This window comes from Doryrhamphus excisus, linkage group LG15 (genome assembly GCF_037039965.1).
Source record: "Doryrhamphus excisus strain RoL-2023G ecotype Guam linkage group LG15, RoL_Dexc_Guam_v1.1, whole genome shotgun sequence".
In the NCBI taxonomy this organism is placed as follows: domain Eukaryota; kingdom Metazoa; phylum Chordata; class Actinopteri; order Syngnathiformes; family Syngnathidae; genus Doryrhamphus; species Doryrhamphus excisus.
The window spans coordinates 15,059,351-15,080,819 of record NC_136371.1 but is presented as its reverse complement, the minus strand read 5'-3'; the positions used below and the strand labels follow the sequence as shown (position 1 = coordinate 15,080,819).

At 42.5% G+C, this 21,469-nt stretch overlaps 5 protein-coding genes across 5 annotated transcripts; 4 read left to right on the top strand and 1 right to left on the bottom strand.

The window, feature by feature from the left end:
- The first annotated feature begins 265 nt into the window (after positions 1 to 265).
- LOC144901757 (uncharacterized) lies at positions 266 to 1,758 on the top strand. The gene has a single exon (XM_078796624.1). It carries the CDS (start codon positions 352 to 354, stop codon positions 1,279 to 1,281), a length of 930 nt encoding a protein of 309 aa, XP_078652750.1. The 5' UTR covers positions 266 to 351; the 3' UTR covers positions 1,282 to 1,758.
- Positions 1,759 to 6,528: 4,770 nt separating this feature from the next.
- LOC144901758 (uncharacterized) lies at positions 6,529 to 8,021 on the top strand. The gene has a single exon (XM_078796625.1). It carries the CDS (start codon positions 6,615 to 6,617, stop codon positions 7,542 to 7,544), a length of 930 nt encoding a protein of 309 aa, XP_078652751.1. The 5' UTR covers positions 6,529 to 6,614; the 3' UTR covers positions 7,545 to 8,021.
- A 533-nt stretch (positions 8,022 to 8,554) lies between these two features.
- On the bottom strand, positions 8,555 to 12,521 carry LOC131104706 (sialoadhesin-like). Its single transcript, XM_078796826.1, has 4 exons — positions 12,461 to 12,521; positions 9,284 to 9,646; positions 8,920 to 9,222; positions 8,555 to 8,849 (listed from the first exon to the last, which is right to left on the bottom strand). The coding sequence occupies exons 1-4, from the start codon at positions 12,519 to 12,521 to the stop codon at positions 8,578 to 8,580; spliced, it is 999 nt and encodes a 332-aa protein (XP_078652952.1). The 3' UTR covers positions 8,555 to 8,577.
- On the top strand, positions 11,610 to 14,284 carry LOC144901752 (uncharacterized). Its single transcript, XM_078796614.1, has 2 exons — positions 11,610 to 11,732; positions 12,640 to 14,284. The coding sequence occupies exon 2, from the start codon at positions 12,677 to 12,679 to the stop codon at positions 13,805 to 13,807; it is 1,131 nt and encodes a 376-aa protein (XP_078652740.1). The 5' UTR covers positions 11,610 to 11,732; positions 12,640 to 12,676; the 3' UTR covers positions 13,808 to 14,284.
- Positions 14,285 to 17,856: 3,572 nt separating this feature from the next.
- Positions 17,857 to 20,547, top strand: LOC144901750 (uncharacterized). The gene is made up of 2 exons (XM_078796612.1): positions 17,857 to 17,995; positions 18,903 to 20,547. Exon 2 carries the CDS (start codon positions 18,940 to 18,942, stop codon positions 20,068 to 20,070), a length of 1,131 nt encoding a protein of 376 aa, XP_078652738.1. The 5' UTR covers positions 17,857 to 17,995; positions 18,903 to 18,939; the 3' UTR covers positions 20,071 to 20,547.
- The last annotated feature ends 922 nt before the right edge of the window (positions 20,548 to 21,469 follow it).

The window sequence follows — 21,469 nt, the reverse complement described above, 5'->3', positions numbered from 1 at the left end:
TTTTTTCAGCCACACCAAGGATCAAATCTTCAATTAGGCACTTTTTGAGGACAGTGAGACGGAGCAAAGGCGGACTTATCCGAAGCATGTCTTTGTCTTCTTGTGTCCTGCAGACATCTTCCCACTGAGCAGCAGTAGTGAACCTCCCGGATGGAGCGGGAGGAGCCACAGCACCCTCACATTAAAGAGGAAGAGGAGGATCGCAGCATCAGTCAGGAGGGAGAGCATCTTGAAGGACTGGAGGAGTTCCCAGTGATTTGTGTAACCGTGAAGAGTGAAGATGATGAAGACAAAGGTCAAAGTGAGGAGCAGGGAGAGGTGGAGCCTCCAAGCAGCAGCTCCACGCATCACATGACAACAGAAGCTGATGGAGACCACAGTGGAGGATCACAAGCAGACAACCTCTTAGCTCCACTATCAGATAGCGACGACATAACGTCACACTCTCCTGACACTGATGATGAAGACTCTGAAGCTGACATGACATGTCACACTGACAACACACGCTGGAAATGCTCCCAATGTGACAAAACCTTTGTTCACAAGGGGAATCTGACCAGACACATGAGATACCACACAGGAGAGAAACCTTTCACCTGCTCAGTTTGTGGTAAAATATTCTCAGAGTGGTCAAATTTGAAAGAACACACAAGAGTACACACAAGAAAGAAAACTTTCACCTGCTCAGTTTGTGGTAAACGATTATCTCGGCGATCACACTTGAACGTACACACAAGAATACACACAGGCGAGAAACCTTTTGTCTGCTCAGTGTGCTCTCAATGTGACAAAACCTTTGTTAAAAGGGGATATCTGAAAATACACATGAGACATCACACTGGAGAGAAACCTTTTGCTTGCTCAGTTTGCAATAAAAGGTTCATTGCTAAGCCATATTTGAAAGATCACACAAGAATACACACCGGAGTGAAACCTTCTCCTTGCTCGGCGTGCGGGAAAAGATTCTATCAAAAATATCAATTGAAAAAACACATGAAAATCCACACTGGAGAGAAACCTCTTTCCTGCTCAGTTTGTGGTAAGAGATTCATTAAGAAGTCAAATTTGGATGACCACACAAGAATACACACTGGGGAGAAACCCTTTTCTTGCTCAGTTTGTGGTAAAACATTCTGCTTAAAGGGTAATTTAAAAAGACACACGTCAATACACACTGGAGAGAAACCTTTTCCTTGTATTGTTTGTGGTAAAAAGTTCTTTCAACCAAGTCTTTTAAAAAGACACGCAATTTTACACACTAGAGAGAACCCTTATTCCTGAGCAGGTCAAAGTTTCTCTCAGAAATACATTTGAAAGTACACACAATTTTACACAGTACACACAGTAAAAACCTGGCAACCATCTTTGACTTATTAATTACTCTTATTGATGATGATAACATGCTTAACGTGTGATTCAAATGTTCAAGAGACTCTTGTTAGGCAAAGCTTAATTGGATTAGTTTCAGATTAACTGATTAATCTGGTTAAAAATTGTAATTATTTGACAGTTCTTAGATAGATGGTAATGATAGGGAGGTTCATGCCTGCCCAAAATACACCTAATGACGTCCGTGGCTCCCCTCGTGTCCTGTGATTGGCTGGCTTTTGTCAATAAAGTTTTTTTTATATTACTTTGCCATAATTCTTTCTTACACTAAAAATGTGTATTGCGTGACTGCAATAAAGTCAGATGTTTTTCTCACTTGAATTGACAAAACTAATGATTGTGAGATTAAAACATTTTGATCTAATCTTGGACTATGAGTCAAGTCGTTCTTCAAAGTGATGCCGCTGACGACGTTACATTGCGCATGCGCACACGGCGGTCAACTTTGGCATCAGTCCACAGTACTGTATTTCGGGTAGCCTTCGGAGAAAAAACAACAGATAATTGTTACATATATTTAATTTGACGCAGATATTACATGAAAGAGGGAGACAGTTTTATGAATGGCAGGATAAACTCGTCACAGTGTGCGACGCTCGGCAAGCTAGCTTAGCCTAGTTTGAGTCCTGACCTGGATCCTACTGGGATGCTGTGGCATGACCTTCAAAAGATGCTTTATAAAGCCTCCTATGTGGCTGAATGACAACAATTCTGCAAAGTAGAGACTCATTGCAAGTTATGCTTGATTGCAGTTGTTGCTGCTAAGGGCGGCCCAACCGGGTATTAGGTTTAGGGGGCAATCACTTTTCCACCCAGGTCTATGTGGGTTTTGGTTTCTCTCCCTTCATAATAGGCTTCTAAAAAACTGCATTTTGCGTTCACTAATATTTAAATCGCTTTATTTAAAGGGGCAGACACGCTGTATTCAATGCCCACCTGTAATCTCTAGTCTGATCTTTCTTGACGCTTGCTGGCCAACAGAATTGGCCGCCACGCAGTAAATCTCTTCTTGCTTGGTCACGTTCCATGTCGTACATTCTCCATCGGCCATGGGCGTGTAAGTCCCGCCCTCCTCCTTAACCCACCAGGTGAAGTTGCTGGCTGGGTTGGCCCGACTGGAGCAGTTCATCACCACGTAGGTCCCGAATAATACTGGTCCCGACGGACTGACCAAGACTTTGGTGTCCTTGGGGGCAACTAGGAGGAGAAAAGTACCCAGAGATCATCTTTGTCATTTTAGGGAGGGGACAAACAGAAAAGGTCTCACATAAAACGTTGAGAGTCACGCTGCTATTGGTCTGTTCCTGACGTCCGTGCACGTAATAAACAGACGAGCATTCCAGGATGTAGCCGTTGTACTTTTCCGTCAAAACCAACGTGTCCTGGAGTTTAGTCACGAAGGTTCCATCTGGGAGCTGCTCCAGGTGTTGCTGGTTGTTGCTAGTGTGACGCCACTTGACCACAGGCGGAGACGCCGGGCAAGGAGTGAAAGCGGAGCAGCTGATGGTGATGGACTGCTTCACTTTCAGCTCAACTACGGGGATATGGATGGTGGGTTGCCAAGGCTGTTCTGTGGAACCAATCGGTCATGAGGGATGAAACTTTCAAGTGAAAAACAAAAAAAGTCTTACCTTCAACTTGGATATAAACGGGTTCACACTGCTTCCCAACCACGGTTACATGGTTGTACAGTTGCAAGAAATAGGCGCCTGAGTGTTGCGTAACCGTGTTGTTGTACATCATGGTGCAGTTCTGCTGGTCGAGCCTTCCCGTTAAAATAAGTGCATAATCACTGAAGCTCAAGCAGTTGTCATAAACGATGGTACTTGGATACGAGTCACCTTTGGTCCACTGCCCACACAGCCACAGCTTGGTATTGGGGTCTCCTTTGTATGTGAATTTACATGGAATATGCAGACATGTTCCAGCCAGGGCTGGAATATTCTTTGGAGTTGTTATGTGGGTTCCCTGCTCATAACACGTTCTTGTAGAACCTAGAAGGTAAGTCGTGATGAGCACCGTAACGTAAAAGCACCTTTTGTTGACGTTTAAATGGCTCACCTATACTACAGACTGTAGTCAGCAGTAGCAAAGTCTTCATTGGCTCCATTGTCAACCCACATAAAGCGTGTTTCCTGCAGGAGCACCATATTAATCTGTTTTTATTATTCAAAGGGTATTTTTAATTAAGTATGGAGTGTAAAAATGTGTTATGACATTTTGTATTTGTCAGGAGAGATCCCGATTTTTTTTTTCATTTCCAGCAGCATTCATGAACCATTAACACCTTGAAATAAAAGACACTTTCAATTTCACATCATGTTATATTGGATGAGCCTCGAGGGGTGCAGTACTTTCTCCGCTCTGCAGGGGACAGCAGTGAGGCGTGTCTATCTCGTGCATTGTTAACACATGAAGATAATAAAACGGCAAGTAATTGCGCGTCAGAGCATTTAAGTAAATAATTTTGACATTTTAAAATATGCTGGCCAGCCTCTGTAATTAACAATTCGTTCATATTCAAGCAAAACAACCCACACAATTAAATCACGCTCATCTTTGTGTATATTACAACATGGTCATTAGCGTGTCTATTCAATTTACCTTCGAGGCTAGAAGACTCCTAAGTTCTCAGCGCACAGTGCAGCGGCTGTCTTAAATGCGTTTTGAATCAACAGGGAACACATCCTCACTGAGCAAAATCTTAGTCGTGTTTGATACGTCTTAAAGAGAAAAAGATATTAAAGTTGTTTCTCTATGTCGTATGTCCTCTTCACGCGTCATAACATCAATAGTACATGGAACAATCCAACACGTAAAGCACTGTTTCATTGGAATTGATGATAATAGACTTATTTGTAATACACGTTTCATTCCATAGTTTTAAAATAAAGTTTTATTCAAAAATAAAACCTGTAGACCCAACTGCAAGATAAAGAGTGGAGGCGAGACCGAATGTAAATTATTAGGCTTTTGAAGGTGCTGGCCGAGATAAAATAGTACAATTATTTTTTTATGGCCAATTTGAAATTAAGTGTTGCGTTCTCAGCACTGTGTGACATATTGGATAGTTCACACCACGTCTTGTTTCTTAGCTGTGTTCATTCACCCACACAGTCAACATAAGCACGCACACGTGCTATTCATGGGAAGTACAGTTAAATGTCCGTCGCAACGCATTTTGCGACAGTTAAACAGGAAGTCAGGAGGTCTCTTCAAAACAAAAGCACAGTGCACTGGCAGGAACATACTGCTCGTTAGAACCACTTTATAAACAATATTGTAAATGAAAGCATATAACCCAACATTAAGGGTTTGCTCGCAGTATGGTTTGGACTTTGTTATGATATGAAGTCAGAAGTAAAGAGGACGTTCATTTGATTGCTGCTGTGCTACGGAATCTGATGTACAGATGAATGTGTAGGCTAACATGTTAACAGCACGATACATAGTCTGACCAACCTTGTTCAAAATTCAGTCGGGTTTTTCCTCGGTGTTTTTTTAATGTTCTAAGGACCATGCACTGTATGTGTATGAAATAAAGTTGATGGTGATTACAGCGACTTGTATGCAAATTAGCCATTGGCGTCAACTAGCAAATTGTAGGACAACCAATAGCTACTTTTCTTACTGAGGAGTTGGCAACAGTGACCGAGTGCACGAGCACTGCAGACTGGCTACCGCCAGGTATGGAAATGTATGCCGGGTAGATTTCGGGGAAAAACACAATGGATAATTATTCTGAAATATTAAATATGGACGACACAATGCGAAAGAGTATTATTCGTGTCAGGAAGGCTAAACTCGTCTCAGTGAACTTTGCACCTTCTCAAGCTAGCTTAGCTTGCTAGCTGCTAACAAAGAGCCGGAAGTTATCAACACATCGCTACGACAGAAATCAAGTGTGAGTGCAAAGTGTTGTGATTGTGTGAGCATTTGTAAAAAAAAAAAACAAACAAATGCTGAGTGCATTTGTGAATCGGCGACTAACTGCGACTGTAAGCGGAGAACGATAGCAGAGTACGAGGAGAACCAGCGACGACGTCAACAACTGGACGCTGTTTTCAAGAAGCAGAGCAGGTTAGTTTCACTCTTACTGTCACATTTGTATATTTTTTTTATTTGTTTTTTTAACACGACCCATAAAAGCTGTTATCCGTTAAGGACCGTTTTGCACATGTACTCCACATAGCTATCGTATCGATATCAAGGGTTCGTGATCGATACGAACTCGATACTAATGTTTGAGTTTACGTCTGTGCGGGGGGAGGGGGGCATTTCACAGTGGACTGTTTTGTGAACGTTGGCCACTATGCAACTGTTGCTGAAGCCAGATACTTTTTCCAATGTTACTTGGGGTTGCTAACAGTTGGGTAATGACCACGGTACACGTTACCGATGCTCCAACACACAAAGCTTAATAGTTCTTCCAGAATCCATCCACATTATATTCTGTACTTCCTGTGAAAACGGTCTGTTGACCCACACCCACTCTGCTGTTTTTGGTGACACTCCCAAGGGCTCAGGAGGACTTCCGGATAGCTGCCGAACCCAACTTTATTGGCGTTGATAAAACGTCAATTTATCTTTTTAAAATGTCCGCTTTTAACATCCAGCCATGTGTGTTGGATCACAAATCCGATCCCGAAGTAGAGACTGGATGGTCTGAATCTTCTCAAGGAAACTTCAAGGCATATCTCAATAGTAAGTAGCTTTAGCATTGTGTGTAGCTGCTCTATAGGAGTCCACAACTCAATACAAGGGGCTGAAAAACGAGCATAATAGGTCGCCTTTAAGGTTACTTTTACCTTCATTGAAGATGTGACTGTTCTCAAAGACGCTTGTGGTAACAAGATCAACCACCACCATCTTGCTTTTTTCAGCCACACCAAGGATCAAATCTTCAATTAGGCACTTTTTGAGGACAGTGAGACGGAGCAAAGGCGGACTTATCCGAAGCATGTCTTTGTCTTCTTGTGTCCTGCAGACATCTTCCCACTGAGCAGCAGTAGTGAACCTCCCGGATGGAGCGGGAGGAGCCACAGCACCCTCACATTAAAGAGGAAGAGGAGGATCGCAGCATCAGTCAGGAGGGAGAGCATCTTGAAGGACTGGAGGAGTTCCCAGTGATTTGTGTAACCGTGAAGAGTGAAGATGATGAAGACAAAGGTCAAAGTGAGGAGCAGGGAGAGGTGGAGCCTCCAAGCAGCAGCTCCACGCATCACATGACAACAGAAGCTGATGGAGACCACAGTGGAGGATCACAAGCAGACAACCTCTTAGCTCCACTATCAGATAGCGACGACATAACGTCACACTCTCCTGACACTGATGATGAAGACTCTGAAGCTGACATGACATGTCACACTGACAACACACGCTGGAAATGCTCCCAATGTGACAAAACCTTTGTTCACAAGGGGAATCTGACCAGACACATGAGATACCACACAGGAGAGAAACCTTTCACCTGCTCAGTTTGTGGTAAAATATTCTCAGAGTGGTCAAATTTGAAAGAACACACAAGAGTACACACAAGAAAGAAAACTTTCACCTGCTCAGTTTGTGGTAAACGATTATCTCGGCGATCACACTTGAACGTACACACAAGAATACACACAGGCGAGAAACCTTTTGTCTGCTCAGTGTGCTCTCAATGTGACAAAACCTTTGTTAAAAGGGGATATCTGAAAATACACATGAGACATCACACTGGAGAGAAACCTTTTGCTTGCTCAGTTTGCAATAAAAGGTTCATTGCTAAGCCATATTTGAAAGATCACACAAGAATACACACCGGAGTGAAACCTTCTCCTTGCTCGGCGTGCGGGAAAAGATTCTATCAAAAATATCAATTGAAAAAACACATGAAAATCCACACTGGAGAGAAACCTCTTTCCTGCTCAGTTTGTGGTAAGAGATTCATTAAGAAGTCAAATTTGGATGACCACACAAGAATACACACTGGGGAGAAACCCTTTTCTTGCTCAGTTTGTGGTAAAACATTCTGCTTAAAGGGTAATTTAAAAAGACACACGTCAATACACACTGGAGAGAAACCTTTTCCTTGTATTGTTTGTGGTAAAAAGTTCTTTCAACCAAGTCTTTTAAAAAGACACGCAATTTTACACACTAGAGAGAACCCTTATTCCTGAGCAGGTCAAAGTTTCTCTCAGAAATACATTTGAAAGTACACACAATTTTACACAGTACACACAGTAAAAACCTGGCAACCATCTTTGACTTATTAATTACTCTTATTGATGATGATAACATGCTTAACGTGTGATTCAAATGTTCAAGAGACTCTTGTTAGGCAAAGCTTAATTGGATTAGTTTCAGATTAACTGATTAATCTGGTTAAAAATTGTAATTATTTGACAGTTCTTAGATAGATGGTAATGATAGGGAGGTTCATGCCTGCCCAAAATACACCTAATGACGTCCGTGGCTCCCCTCGTGTCCTGTGATTGGCTGGCTTTTGTCAATAAAGTTTTTTTTATATTACTTTGCCATAATTCTTTCTTACACTAAAAATGTGTATTGCGTGACTGCAATAAAGTCAGATGTTTTTCTCACTTGAATTGACAAAACTAATGATTGTGAGATTAAAACATTTTGATCTAATCTTGGACTATGAGTCAAGTCGTTCTTCAAAGTGATGCCGCTGACGACGTTACATTGCGCATGCGCACACGGCGGTCAACTTTGGCATCAGTCCACAGTACTGTATTTCGGGTAGCCTTCGGAGAAAAAACAACAGATAATTGTTACATATATTTAATTTGACGCAGATATTACATGAAAGAGGGAGACAGTTTTATGAATGGCAGGATAAACTCGTCACAGTGTGCGACGCTCGGCAAGCTAGCTTAGCCTAGTTTGAGTCCTGACCTGGATCCTACTGGGATGCTGTGGCATGACCTTCAAAAGATGCTTTATAAAGCCTCCTATGTGGCTGAATGACAACAATTCTGCAAAGTAGAGACTCATTGCAAGTTATGCTTGATTGCAGTTGTTGCTGCTAAGGGCGGCCCAACCGGGTATTAGGTTTAGGGGGCAATCACTTTTCCACCCAGGTCTATGTGGGTTTTGGTTTCTCTCCCTTCATAATAGGCTTCTAAAAAACTGCATTTTGCGTTCACTAATATTTAAATCGCTTTATTTAAAGGGGCAGACACGCTGTATTCAATGCCCACCTGTAATCTCTAGTCTGATCTTTCTTGACGCTTGCTGGCCAACAGAATTGGCCGCCACGCAGTAAATCTCTTCTTGCTTGGTCACGTTCCATGTCGTACATTCTCCATCGGCCATGGGCGTGTAAGTCCCGCCCTCCTCCTTAACCCACCAGGTGAAGTTGCTGGCTGGGTTGGCCCGACTGGAGCAGTTCATCACCACGTAGGTCCCGAATAATACTGGTCCCGACGGACTGACCAAGACTTTGGTGTCCTTGGGGGCAACTAGGAGGAGAAAAGTACCCAGAGATCATCTTTGTCATTTTAGGGAGGGGACAAACAGAAAAGGTCTCACATAAAACGTTGAGAGTCACGCTGCTATTGGTCTGTTCCTGACGTCCGTGCACGTAATAAACAGACGAGCATTCCAGGATGTAGCCGTTGTACTTTTCCGTCAAAACCAACGTGTCCTGGAGTTTAGTCACGAAGGTTCCATCTGGGAGCTGCTCCAGGTGTTGCTGGTTGTTGCTAGTGTGACGCCACTTGACCACAGGCGGAGACGCCGGGCAAGGAGTGAAAGCGGAGCAGCTGATGATGATGGACTGCTTCACTTTCAGCTCAACTACGGGGATATGGATGGTGGGTTGCCAAGGCTGTTCTGTGGAACCAATCGGTCATGAGGGATGAAACTTTCAAGTGAAAAACAAAAAAAGTCTTACCTTCAACTTGGATATAAACGGGTTCACACTGCTTCCCAACCACGGTTACATGGTTGTACAGTTGCAAGAAATAGGCGCCTGAGTGTTGCGTAACCGTGTTGTTGTACATCATGGTGCAGTTCTGCTGGTCGAGCCTTCCCGTTAAAATAAGTGCATAATCACTGAAGCTCAAGCAGTTGTCATAAACGATGGTACTTGGATACGAGTCACCTTTGGTCCACTGCCCACACAGCCACAGCTTGGTATTGGGGTCTCCTTTGTATGTGAATTTACATGGAATATGCAGACATGTTCCAGCCAGGGCTGGAATATTCTTTGGAGTTGTTATGTGGGTTCCCTGCTCATAACACGTTCTTGTAGAACCTAGAAGGTAAGTCGTGATGAGCACCGTAACGTAAAAGCACCTTTTGTTGACGTTTAAATGGCTCACCTATACTACAGACTGTAGTCAGCAGTAGCAAAGTCTTCATTGGCTCCATTGTCAACCCACATAAAGCGTGTTTCCTGCAGGAGCACCATATTAATCTGTTTTTATTATTCAAAGGGTATTTTTAATTAAGTATGGAGTGTAAAAATGTGTTATGACATTTTGTATTTGTCAGGAGAGATCCCGATTTTTTTTTTCATTTCCAGCAGCATTCATGAACCATTAACACCTTGAAATAAAAGACACTTTCAATTTCACATCATGTTATATTGGATGAGCCTCGAGGGGTGCAGTACTTTCTCCGCTCTGCAGGGGACAGCAGTGAGGCGTGTCTATCTCGTGCATTGTTAACACATGAAGATAATAAAACGGCAAGTAATTGCGCGTCAGAGCATTTAAGTAAATAATTTTGACATTTTAAAATATGCTGGCCAGCCTCTGTAATTAACAATTCGTTCATATTCAAGCAAAACAACCCACACAATTAAATCACGCTCATCTTTGTGTATATTACAACATGGTCATTAGCGTGTCTATTCAATTTACCTTCGAGGCTAGAAGACTCCTAAGTTCTCAGCGCACAGTGCAGCGGCTGTCTTAAATGCGTTTTGAATCAACAGGGAACACATCCTCACTGAGCAAAATCTTAGTCGTGTTTGATACGTCTTAAAGAGAAAAAGATATTAAAGTTGTTTCTCTATGTCGTATGTCCTCTTCACGCGTCATAACATCAATAGTACATGGAACAATCCAACACGTAAAGCACTGTTTCATTGGAATTGATGATAATAGACTTATTTGTAATACACGTTTCATTCCATAGTTTTAAAATAAAGTTTTATTCAAAAATAAAACCTGTAGACCCAACTGCAAGATAAAGAGTGGAGGCGAGACCGAATGTAAATTATTAGGCTTTTGAAGGTGCTGGCCGAGATAAAATAGTACAATTATTTTTTTATGGCCAATTTGAAATTAAGTGTTGCGTTCTCAGCACTGTGTGACATATTGGATAGTTCACACCACGTCTTGTTTCTTAGCTGTGTTCATTCACCCACACAGTCAACATAAGCACGCACACGTGCTATTCATGGGAAGTACAGTTAAATGTCCGTCGCAACGCATTTTGCGACAGTTAAACAGGAAGTCAGGAGGTCTCTTCAAAACAAAAGCACAGTGCACTGGCAGGAACATACTGCTCGTTAGAACCACTTTATAAACAATATTGTAAATGAAAGCATATAACCCAACATTAAGGGTTTGCTCGCAGTATGGTTTGGACTTTGTTATGATATGAAGTCAGAAGTAAAGAGGACGTTCATTTGATTGCTGCTGTGCTACGGAATCTGATGTACAGATGAATGTGTAGGCTAACATGTTAACAGCACGATACATAGTCTGACCAACCTTGTTCAAAATTCAGTCGGGTTTTTCCTCGGTGTTTTTTTAATGTTCTAAGGACCATGCACTGTATGTGTATGAAATAAAGTTGATGGTGATTACAGCGACTTGTATGCAAATTAGCCATTGGCGTCAACTAGCAAATTGTAGGACAACCAATAGCTACTTTTCTTACTGAGGAGTTGGCAACAGTGACCGAGTGCACGAGCACTGCAGACTGGCTACCGCCAGGTATGGAAATGTATGCCGGGTAGATTTCGGGGAAAAACACAATGGATAATTATTCTGAAATATTAAATATGGACGACACAATGCGAAAGAGTATTATTCGTGTCAGGAAGGCTAAACTCGTCTCAGTGAACTTTGCACCTTCTCAAGCTAGCTTAGCTTGCTAGCTGCTAACAAAGAGCCGGAAGTTATCAACACATCGCTACGACAGAAATCAAGTGTGAGTGCAAAGTGTTGTGATTGTGTGAGCATTTGTAAAAAAAAAAAAAAAACAAATGCTGAGTGCATTTGTGAATCGGCGACTAACTGCGACTGTAAGCGGAGAACGATAGCAGAGTACGAGGAGAACCAGCGACGACGTCAACAACTGGACGCTGTTTTCAAGAAGCAGAGCAGGTTAGTTTCACTCTTACTGTCACATTTGTATATTTTTTTTATTTGTTTTTTTAACACGACCCATAAAAGCTGTTATCCGTTAAGGACCGTTTTGCACATGTACTCCACATAGCTATCGTATCGATATCAAGGGTTCGTGATCGATACGAACTCGATACTAATGTTTGAGTTTACGTCTGTGCGGGGGCAGGGGGGCATTTCACAGTGGACTGTTTTGTGAACGTTGGCCACTATGCAACTGTTGCTGAAGCCAGATACTTTTTCCAATGTTACTTGGGGTTGCTAACAGTTGGGTAATGACCACGGTACACGTTACCGATGCTCCAACACACAAAGCTTAATAGTTCTTCCAGAATCCATCCACATTATATTCTGTACTTCCTGTGAAAACGGTCTGTTGACCCACACCCACTCTGCTGTTTTTGGTGACACTCCCAAGGGCTCAGGAGGACTTCCGGATAGCTGCCGAACCCAACTTTATTGGCGTTGATAAAACGTCAATTTATCTTTTTAAAATGTCCGCTTTTAACATCCAGCCATGTGTGTTGGATCACAAATCCGATCCCGAAGTAGAGACTGGATGGTCTGAATCTTCTCAAGGAAACTTCAAGGCATATCTCAATAGTAAGTAGCTTTAGCATTGTGTGTAGCTGCTCTATAGGAGTCCACAACTCAATACAAGGGGCTGAAAAACGAGCATAATAGGTCGCCTTTAAGGTTACTTTTACCTTCATTGAAGATGTGACTGTTCTCAAAGACGCTTGTGGTAACAAGATCAACCACCACCATCTTGCTTTTTTCAGCCACACCAAGGATCAAATCTTCAATTAGGCACTTTTTGAGGACAGTGAGACGGAGCAAAGGCGGACTTATCCGAAGCATGTCTTTGTCTTCTTGTGTCCTGCAGACATCTTCCCACTGAGCAGCAGTAGTGAACCTCCCGGATGGAGCGGGAGGAGCCACAGCACCCTCACATTAAAGAGGAAGAGGAGGATCGCAGCATCAGTCAGGAGGGAGAGCATCTTGAAGGACTGGAGGAGTTCCCAGTGATTCGTGTAACCGTGAAGAGTGAAGATGATGAAGACAAAGGTCAAAGTGAGGAGCAGGGAGAGGTGGAGCCTCCAAGCAGCAGCTCCACGCATCACATGACAACAGAAGCTGATGGAGACCACAGTGGAGGATCACAAGCAGACAACCTCTTAGCTCCACTATCAGATAGCGACGACATAACGTCACACTCTCCTGACACTGATGATGAAGACTCTGAAGCTGACATGACATGTCACACTGACAACACACGCTGGAAATGCTCCCAATGTGACAAAACCTTTGTTCACAAGGGGAATCTGACCAGACACATGAGATACCACACAGGAGAGAAACCTTTCACCTGCTCAGTTTGTGGTAAAATATTCTCAGAGTGGTCAAATTTGAAAGAACACACAAGAGTACACACAAGAAAGAAAACTTTCACCTGCTCAGTTTGTGGTAAACGATTATCTCGGCGATCACACTTGAACGTACACACAAGAATACACACAGGCGAGAAACCTTTTGTCTGCTCAGTGTGCTCTCAATGTGACAAAACCTTTGTTAAAAGGGGATATCTGAAAATACACATGAGACATCACACTGGAGAGAAACCTTTTGCTTGCTCAGTTTGCAATAAAAGGTTCATTGCTAAGCCATATTTGAAAGATCACACAAGAATACACACCGGAGTGAAACCTTCTCCTTGCTCGGCGTGCGGGAAAAGATTCTATCAAAAATATCAATTGAAAAAACACATGAAAATCCACACTGGAGAGAAACCTCTTTCCTGCTCAGTTTGTGGTAAGAGATTCATTAAGAAGTCAAATTTGGATGACCACACAAGAATACACACTGGGGAGAAACCCTTTTCTTGCTCAGTTTGTGGTAAAACATTCTGCTTAAAGGGTAATTTAAAAAGACACACGTCAATACACACTGGAGAGAAACCTTTTCCTTGTATTGTTTGTGGTAAAAAGTTCTTTCAACCAAGTCTTTTAAAAAGACACGCAATTTTACACACTAGAGAGAACCCTTATTCCTGAGCAGGTCAAAGTTTCTCTCAGAAATACATTTGAAAGTACACACAATTTTACACAGTACACACAGTAAAAACCTGGCAACCATCTTTGACTTATTAATTACTCTTATTGATGATGATAACATGCTTAACGTGTGATTCAAATGTTCAAGAGACTCTTGTTAGGCAAAGCTTAATTGGATTAGTTTCAGATTAACTGATTAATCTGGTTAAAAATTGTAATTATTTGACAGTTCTTAGATAGATGGTAATGATAGGGAGGTTCATGCCTGCCCAAAATACACCTAATGACGTCCGTGGCTCCCCTCGTGTCCTGTGATTGGCTGGCTTTTGTCAATAAAGTTTTTTTTATATTACTTTGCCATAATTCTTTCTTACACTAAAAATGTGTATTGCGTGACTGCAATAAAGTCAGATGTTTTTCTCACTTGAATTGACAAAACTAATGATTGTGAGATTAAAACATTTTGATCTAATCTTGGACTATGAGTCAAGTCGTTCTTCAAAGTGATGCCGCTGACGACGTTACATTGCGCATGCGCACACGGCGGTCAACTTTGGCATCAGTCCACAGTACTGTATTTCGGGTAGCCTTCGGAGAAAAAACAACAGATAATTGTTACATATATTTAATTTGACGCAGATATTACATGAAAGAGGGAGACAGTTTTATGAATGGCAGGATAAACTCGTCACAGTGTGCGACGCTCGGCAAGCTAGCTTAGCCTAGTTTGAGTCCTGACCTGGATCCTACTGGGATGCTGTGGCATGACCTTCAAAAGATGCTTTATAAAGCCTCCTATGTGGCTGAATGACAACAATTCTGCAAAGTAGAGACTCATTGCAAGTTATGCTTGATTGCAGTTGTTGCTGCTAAGGGCGGCCCAACCGGGTATTAGGTTTAGGGGGCAATCACTTTTCCACCCAGGTCTATGTGGGTTTTGGTTTCTCTCCCTTCATAATAGGCTTCTAAAAAACTGCATTTTGCGTTCACTAATATTTAAATCGCTTTATTTAAAGGGGCAGACACGCTGTATTCAATGCCCACCTGTAATCTCTAGTCTGATCTTTCTTGACGCTTGCTGGCCAACAGAATTGGCCGCCACGCAGTAAATCTCTTCTTGCTTGGTCACGTTCCATGTCGTACATTCTCCATCGGCCATGGGCGTGTAAGTCCCGCCCTCCTCCTTAACCCACCAGGTGAAGTTGCTGGCTGGGTTGGCCCGACTGGAGCAGTTCATCACCACGTAGGTCCCGAATAATACTGGTCCCGACGGACTGACCAAGACTTTGGTGTCCTTGGGGGCAACTAGGAGGAGAAAAGTACCCAGAGATCATCTTTGTCATTTTAGGGAGGGGACAAACAGAAAAGGTCTCACATAAAACGTTGAGAGTCACGCTGCTATTGGTCTGTTCCTGACGTCCGTGCACGTAATAAACAGACGAGCATTCCAGGATGTAGCCGTTGTACTTTTCCGTCAAAACCAACGTGTCCCGGAGTTTAGTCACGAAGGTTCCATCTGGGAGCTGCTCCAGGTGTTGCTGGTTGTTGCTAGTGTGACGCCACTTGACCACAGGCGGAGACGCCGGGCAAGGAGTGAAAGCGGAGCAGCTGATGGTGATGGACTGCTTCACTTTCAGCTCAACTACGGGGATATGGATGGTGGGTTGCCAAGGCTGTTCTGTGGAACCAATCGGTCATGAGGGATGAAACTTTCAAGTGAAAAACAAAAAAAGTCTTACCTTCAACTTGGATATAAACGGGTTCACACTGCTTCCCAACCACGGTTACATGGTTGTACAGTTGCAAGAAATAGGCGCCTGAGTGTTGCGTAACCGTGTTGTTGTACATCATGGTGCAGTTCTGCTGGTCGAGCCTTCCCGTTAAAATAAGTGCATAATCACTGAAGCTCAAGCAGTTGTCATAAACGATGGTACTTGGATACGAGTCACCTTTGGTCCACTGCCCACACAGCCACAGCTTGGTATTGGGGTCTCCTTTGTATGTGAATTTACATGGAATATGCAGACATGTTCCAGCCAGGGCTGGAATATTCTTTGGAGTTGTTATGTGGGTTCCCTGCTCATAACACGTTCTTGTAGAACCTAGAAGGTAAGTCGTGATGAGCACCGTAACGTAAAAGCACCTTTTGTTGACGTTTAAATGGCTCACCTATACTACAGACTGTAGTCAGCAGTAGCAAAGTCTTCATTGGCTCCATTGTCAACCCACATAAAGCGTGTTTCCTGCAGGAGCACCATATTAATCTGTTTTTATTATTCAAAGGGTATTTTTAATTAAGTATGGAGTGTAAAAATGTGTTATGACATTTTGTATTTGTCAGGAGAGATCCCGATTTTTTTTTTCATTTCCAGCAGCATTCATGAACCATTAACACCTTGAAATAAAAGACACTTTCAATTTCACATCATGTTATATTGGATGAGCCTCGAGGGGTGCAGTACTTTCTCCGCTCTGCAGGGGACAGCAGTGAGGCGTGTCTATCTCGTGCATTGTTAACACATGAAGATAATAAAACGGCAAGTAATTGCGCGTCAGAGCATTTAAGTAAATAATTTTGACATTTTAAAATATGCTGGCCAGCCTCTGTAATTAACAATTCGTTCATATTCAAGCAAAACAACCCACACAATTAAATCACGCTCATCTTTGTGTATATTACAACATGGTCATTAGCGTGTCTATTCAATTTACCTTCGAGGCTAGAAGACTCCTAAGTTCTCAGCGCACAGTGCAGCGGCTGTCTTAAATGCGTTTTGAATCAACAGGGAACACATCCTCACTGAGCAAAATCTTAGTCGTGTTTGATACGTCTTAAAGAGAAAAAGATATTAAAGTTGTTTCTCTATGTCGTATGTCCTCTTCACGCGTCATAACATCAATAGTACATGGAACAATCCAACACGTAAAGCACTGTTTCATTGGAATTGATGATAATAGACTTATTTGTAATACACGTTTCATTCCATAGTTTTAAAATAAAGTTTTATTCAAAAATAAAACCTGTAGACCCAACTGCAAGATAAAGAGTGGAGGCGAGACCGAATGTAAATTATTAGGCTTTTGAAGGTGCTGGCCGAGATAAAATAGTACAATTATTTTTTTATGGCCAATTTGAAATTAAGTGTTGCGTTCTCAGCACTGTGTGACATATTGGATAGTTCACACCACGTCTTGTTTCTTAGCTGTGTTCATTCACCCACACAGTCAACATAAGCACGCACACGTGCTATTCATGGGAAGTACAGTTAAATGTCCGTCGCAACGCATTTTGCGACAGTTAAACAGGAAGTCAGGAGGTCTCTTCAAAACAAAAGCACAGTGCACTGGCAGGAACATACTGCTCGTTAGAACCACTTTATAAACAATATTGTAAATGAAAGCATATAACCCAACATTAAGGGTTTGCTCGCAGTATGGTTTGGACTTTGTTATGATATGAAGTCAGAAGTAAAGAGGACGTTCATTTGATTGCTGCTGTGCTACGGAATCTGATGTACAGATGAATGTGTAGGCTAACATGTTAACAGCACGATACATAGTCTGACCAACCTTGTTCAAAATTCAGTCGGGTTTTTCCTCGGTGTTTTTTTAATGTTCTAAGGACCATGCACTGTATGTGTATGAAATAAAGTTGATGGTGATTACAGCGACTTGTATGCAAATTAGCCATTGGCGTCAACTAGCAAATTGTAGGACAACCAATAGCTACTTTTCTTACTGAGGAGTTGGCAACAGTGACCGAGTGCACGAGCACTGCAGACTGGCTACCGCCAGGTATGGAAATGTATGCCGGGTAGATTTCGGGGAAAAACACAATGGATAATTATTCTGAAATATTAAATATGGACGACACAATGCGAAAGAGTATTATTCGTGTCAGGAAGGCTAAACTCGTCTCAGTGAACTTTGCACCTTCTCAAGCTAGCTTAGCTTGCTAGCTGCTAACAAAGAGCCGGAAGTTATCAACACATCGCTACGACAGAAATCAAGTGTGAGTGCAAAGTGTTGTGATTGTGTGAGCATTTGTAAAAAAAAAAAACAAACAAATGCTGAGTGCATTTGTGAATCGGCGACTAACTGCGACTGTAAGCGGAGAACGATAGCAGAGTACGAGGAGAACCAGCGACGACGTCAACAACTGGACGCTGTTTTCAAGAAGCAGAGCAGGTTAGTTTCACTCTTACTGTCACATTTGTATATTTTTTTTATTTGTTTTTTTAACACGACCCATAAAAGCTGTTATCCGTTAAGGACCGTTTTGCACATGTACTCCACATAGCTATCGTATCGATATCAAGGGTTCGTGATCGATACGAACTCGATACTAATGTTTGAGTTTACGTCTGTGCGGGGGGAGGGGGGCATTTCACAGTGGACTGTTTTGTGAACGTTGGCCACTATGCAACTGTTGCTGAAGCCAGATACTTTTTCCAATGTTACTTGGGGTTGCTAACAGTTGGGTAATGACCACGGTACACGTTACCGATGCTCCAACACACAAAGCTTAATAGTTCTTCCAGAATCCATCCACATTATATTCTGTACTTCCTGTGAAAACGGTCTGTTGACCCACACCCACTCTGCTGTTTTTGGTGACACTCCCAAGGGCTCAGGAGGACTTCCGGATAGCTGCCGAACCCAACTTTATTGGCGTTGATAAAACGTCAATTTATCTTTTTAAAATGTCCGCTTTTAACATCCAGCCATGTGTGTTGGATCACAAATCCGATCCCGAAGTAGAGACTGGATGGTCTGAATCTTCTCAAGGAAACTTCAAGGCATATCTCAATAGTAAGTAGCTTTAGCATTGTGTGTAGCTGCTCTATAGGAGTCCACAACTCAATACAAGGGGCTGAAAAACGAGCATAATAGGTCGCCTTTAAGGTTACTTTTACCTTCATTGAAGATGTGACTGTTCTCAAAGACGCTTGTGGTAACAAGATCAACCACCACCATCTTGCTTTTTTCAGCCACACCAAGGATCAAATCTTCAATTAGGCACTTTTTGAGGACAGTGAGACGGAGCAAAGGCGGACTTATCCGAAGCATGTCTTTGTCTTCTTGTGTCCTGCAGACATCTTCCCACTGAGCAGCAGTAGTGAACCTCCCGGATGGAGCGGGAGGAGCCACAGCACCCTCACATTAAAGAGGAAGAGGAGGATCGCAGCATCAGTCAGGAGGGAGAGCATCTTGAAGGACTGGAGGAGTTCCCAGTGATTCGTGTAACCGTGAAGAGTGAAGATGATGAAGACAAAGGTCAAAGTGAGGAGCAGGGAGAGGTGGAGCCTCCAAGCAGCAGCTCCACGCATCACATGACAACAGAAGCTGATGGAGACCACAGTGGAGGATCACAAGCAGACAACCTCTTAGCTCCACTATCAGATAGCGACGACATAACGTCACACTCTCCTGACACTGATGATGAAGACTCTGAAGCTGACATGACATGTCACACTGACAACACACGCTGGAAATGCTCCCAATGTGACAAAACCTTTGTTCACAAGGGGAATCTGACCAGACACATGAGATACCACACAGGAGAGAAACCTTTCACCTGCTCAGTTTGTGGTAAAATATTCTCAGAGTGGTCAAATTTGAAAGAACACACAAGAGTACACACAAGAAAGAAAACTTTCACCTGCTCAGTTTGTGGTAAACGATTATCTCGGCGATCACACTTGAACGTACACACAAGAATACACACAGGCGAGAAACCTTTTGTCTGCTCAGTGTGCTCTCAATGTGACAAAACCTTTGTTAAAAGGGGATATCTGAAAATACACATGAGACATCACACTGGAGAGAAACCTTTTGCTTGCTCAGTTTGCAATAAAAGGTTCATTGCTAAGCCATATTTGAAAGATCACACAAGAATACACACCGGAGTGAAACCTTCTCCTTGCTCGGCGTGCGGGAAAAGATTCTATCAAAAATATCAATTGAAAAAACACATGAAAATCCACACTGGAGAGAAACCTCTTTCCTGCTCAGTTTGTGGTAAGAGATTCATTAAGAAGTCAAATTTGGATGACCACACAAGAATACACACTGGGGAGAAACCCTTTTCTTGCTCAGTTTGTGGTAAAACATTCTGCTTAAAGGGTAATTTAAAAAGACACACGTCAATACACACTGGAGAGAAACCTTTTCCTTGTATTGTTTGTGGTAAAAAGTTCTTTCAACCAAGTCTTTTAAAAAGACACGCAATTGTACACACTAGAGAGAACCCTTATTCCTGAGCAGGTCAAAGTTTCTCTCAGAAATACATTTGAAAGTACACACAATTTTACACAGTACACACAGTAAAAACCTGGCAACCATCTTTGACTTATTAATTACTCTTATTGATGATGATAACATGCTTAACGTGTGATTCAAATGTTCAAGAGACTCTTGTTAGGCAAAGCTTAATTGGATTAGTTTCAGATTAACTGATTAATCTGGTTAAAAATTGTAATTATTTGACAGTTCTTAGATAGATGGTAATGATAGGGAGGTTCATGCCTGCCCAAAATACACCTAATGACGTCCGTGGCTCCCCTCGTGTCCTGTGATTGGCTGGCTTTTGTCAATAAAGTTTTTTTTATATTACTTTGCCATAATTCTTTCTTACACTAAAAATGTGTATTGCGTGACTGCAATAAAGTCAGATGTTTTTCTCACTTGAATTGACAAAACTAATGATTGTGAGATTAAAACATTTTGATCTAATCTTGGACTATGAGTCAAGTCGTTCTTCAAAGTGATGCCGCTGACGACGTTACATTGCGCATGCGCACACGGCGGTCAACTTTGGCATCAGTCCACAGTACTGTATTTCGGGTAGCCTTCGGAGAAAAAACAACAGATAATTGTTACATATATTTAATTTGACGCAGATATTACATGAAAGAGGGAGACAGTTTTATGAATGGCAGGATAAACTCGTCACAGTGTGCGACGCTCGGCAAGCTAGCTTAGCCTAGTTTGAGTCCTGACCTGGATCCTACTGGGATGCTGTGGCATGACCTTCAAAAGATGCTTTATAAAGCCTCCTATGTGGCTGAATGACAACAATTCTGCAAAGTAGAGACTCATTGCAAGTTATGCTTGATTGCAGTTGTTGCTGCTAAGGGCGGCCCAACCGGGTATTAGGTTTAGGGGGCAATCACTTTTCCACCCAGGTCTATGTGGGTTTTGGTTTCTCTCCCTTCATAATAGGCTTCTAAAAAACTGCATTTTGCGTTCACTAATATTTAAATCGCTTTATTTAAAGGGGCAGACACGCTGTATTCAATGCCCACCTGTAATCTCTAGTCTGATCTTTCTTGACGCTTGCTGGCCAACAGAATTGGCCGCCACGCAGTAAATCTCTTCTTGCTTGGTCACGTTCCATGTCGTACATTCTCCATCGGCCATGGGCGTGTAAGTCCCGCCCTCCTCCTTAACCCACCAGGTGAAGTTGCTGGCTGGGTTGGCCCGACTGGAGCAGTTCATCACCACGTAGGTCCCGAATAATACTGGTCCCGACGGACTGACCAAGACTTTGGTGTCCTTGGGGGCAACTAGGAGGAGAAAAGTACCCAGAGATCATCTTTGTCATTTTAGGGAGGGGACAAACAGAAAAGGTCTCACATAAAACGTTGAGAGTCACGCTGC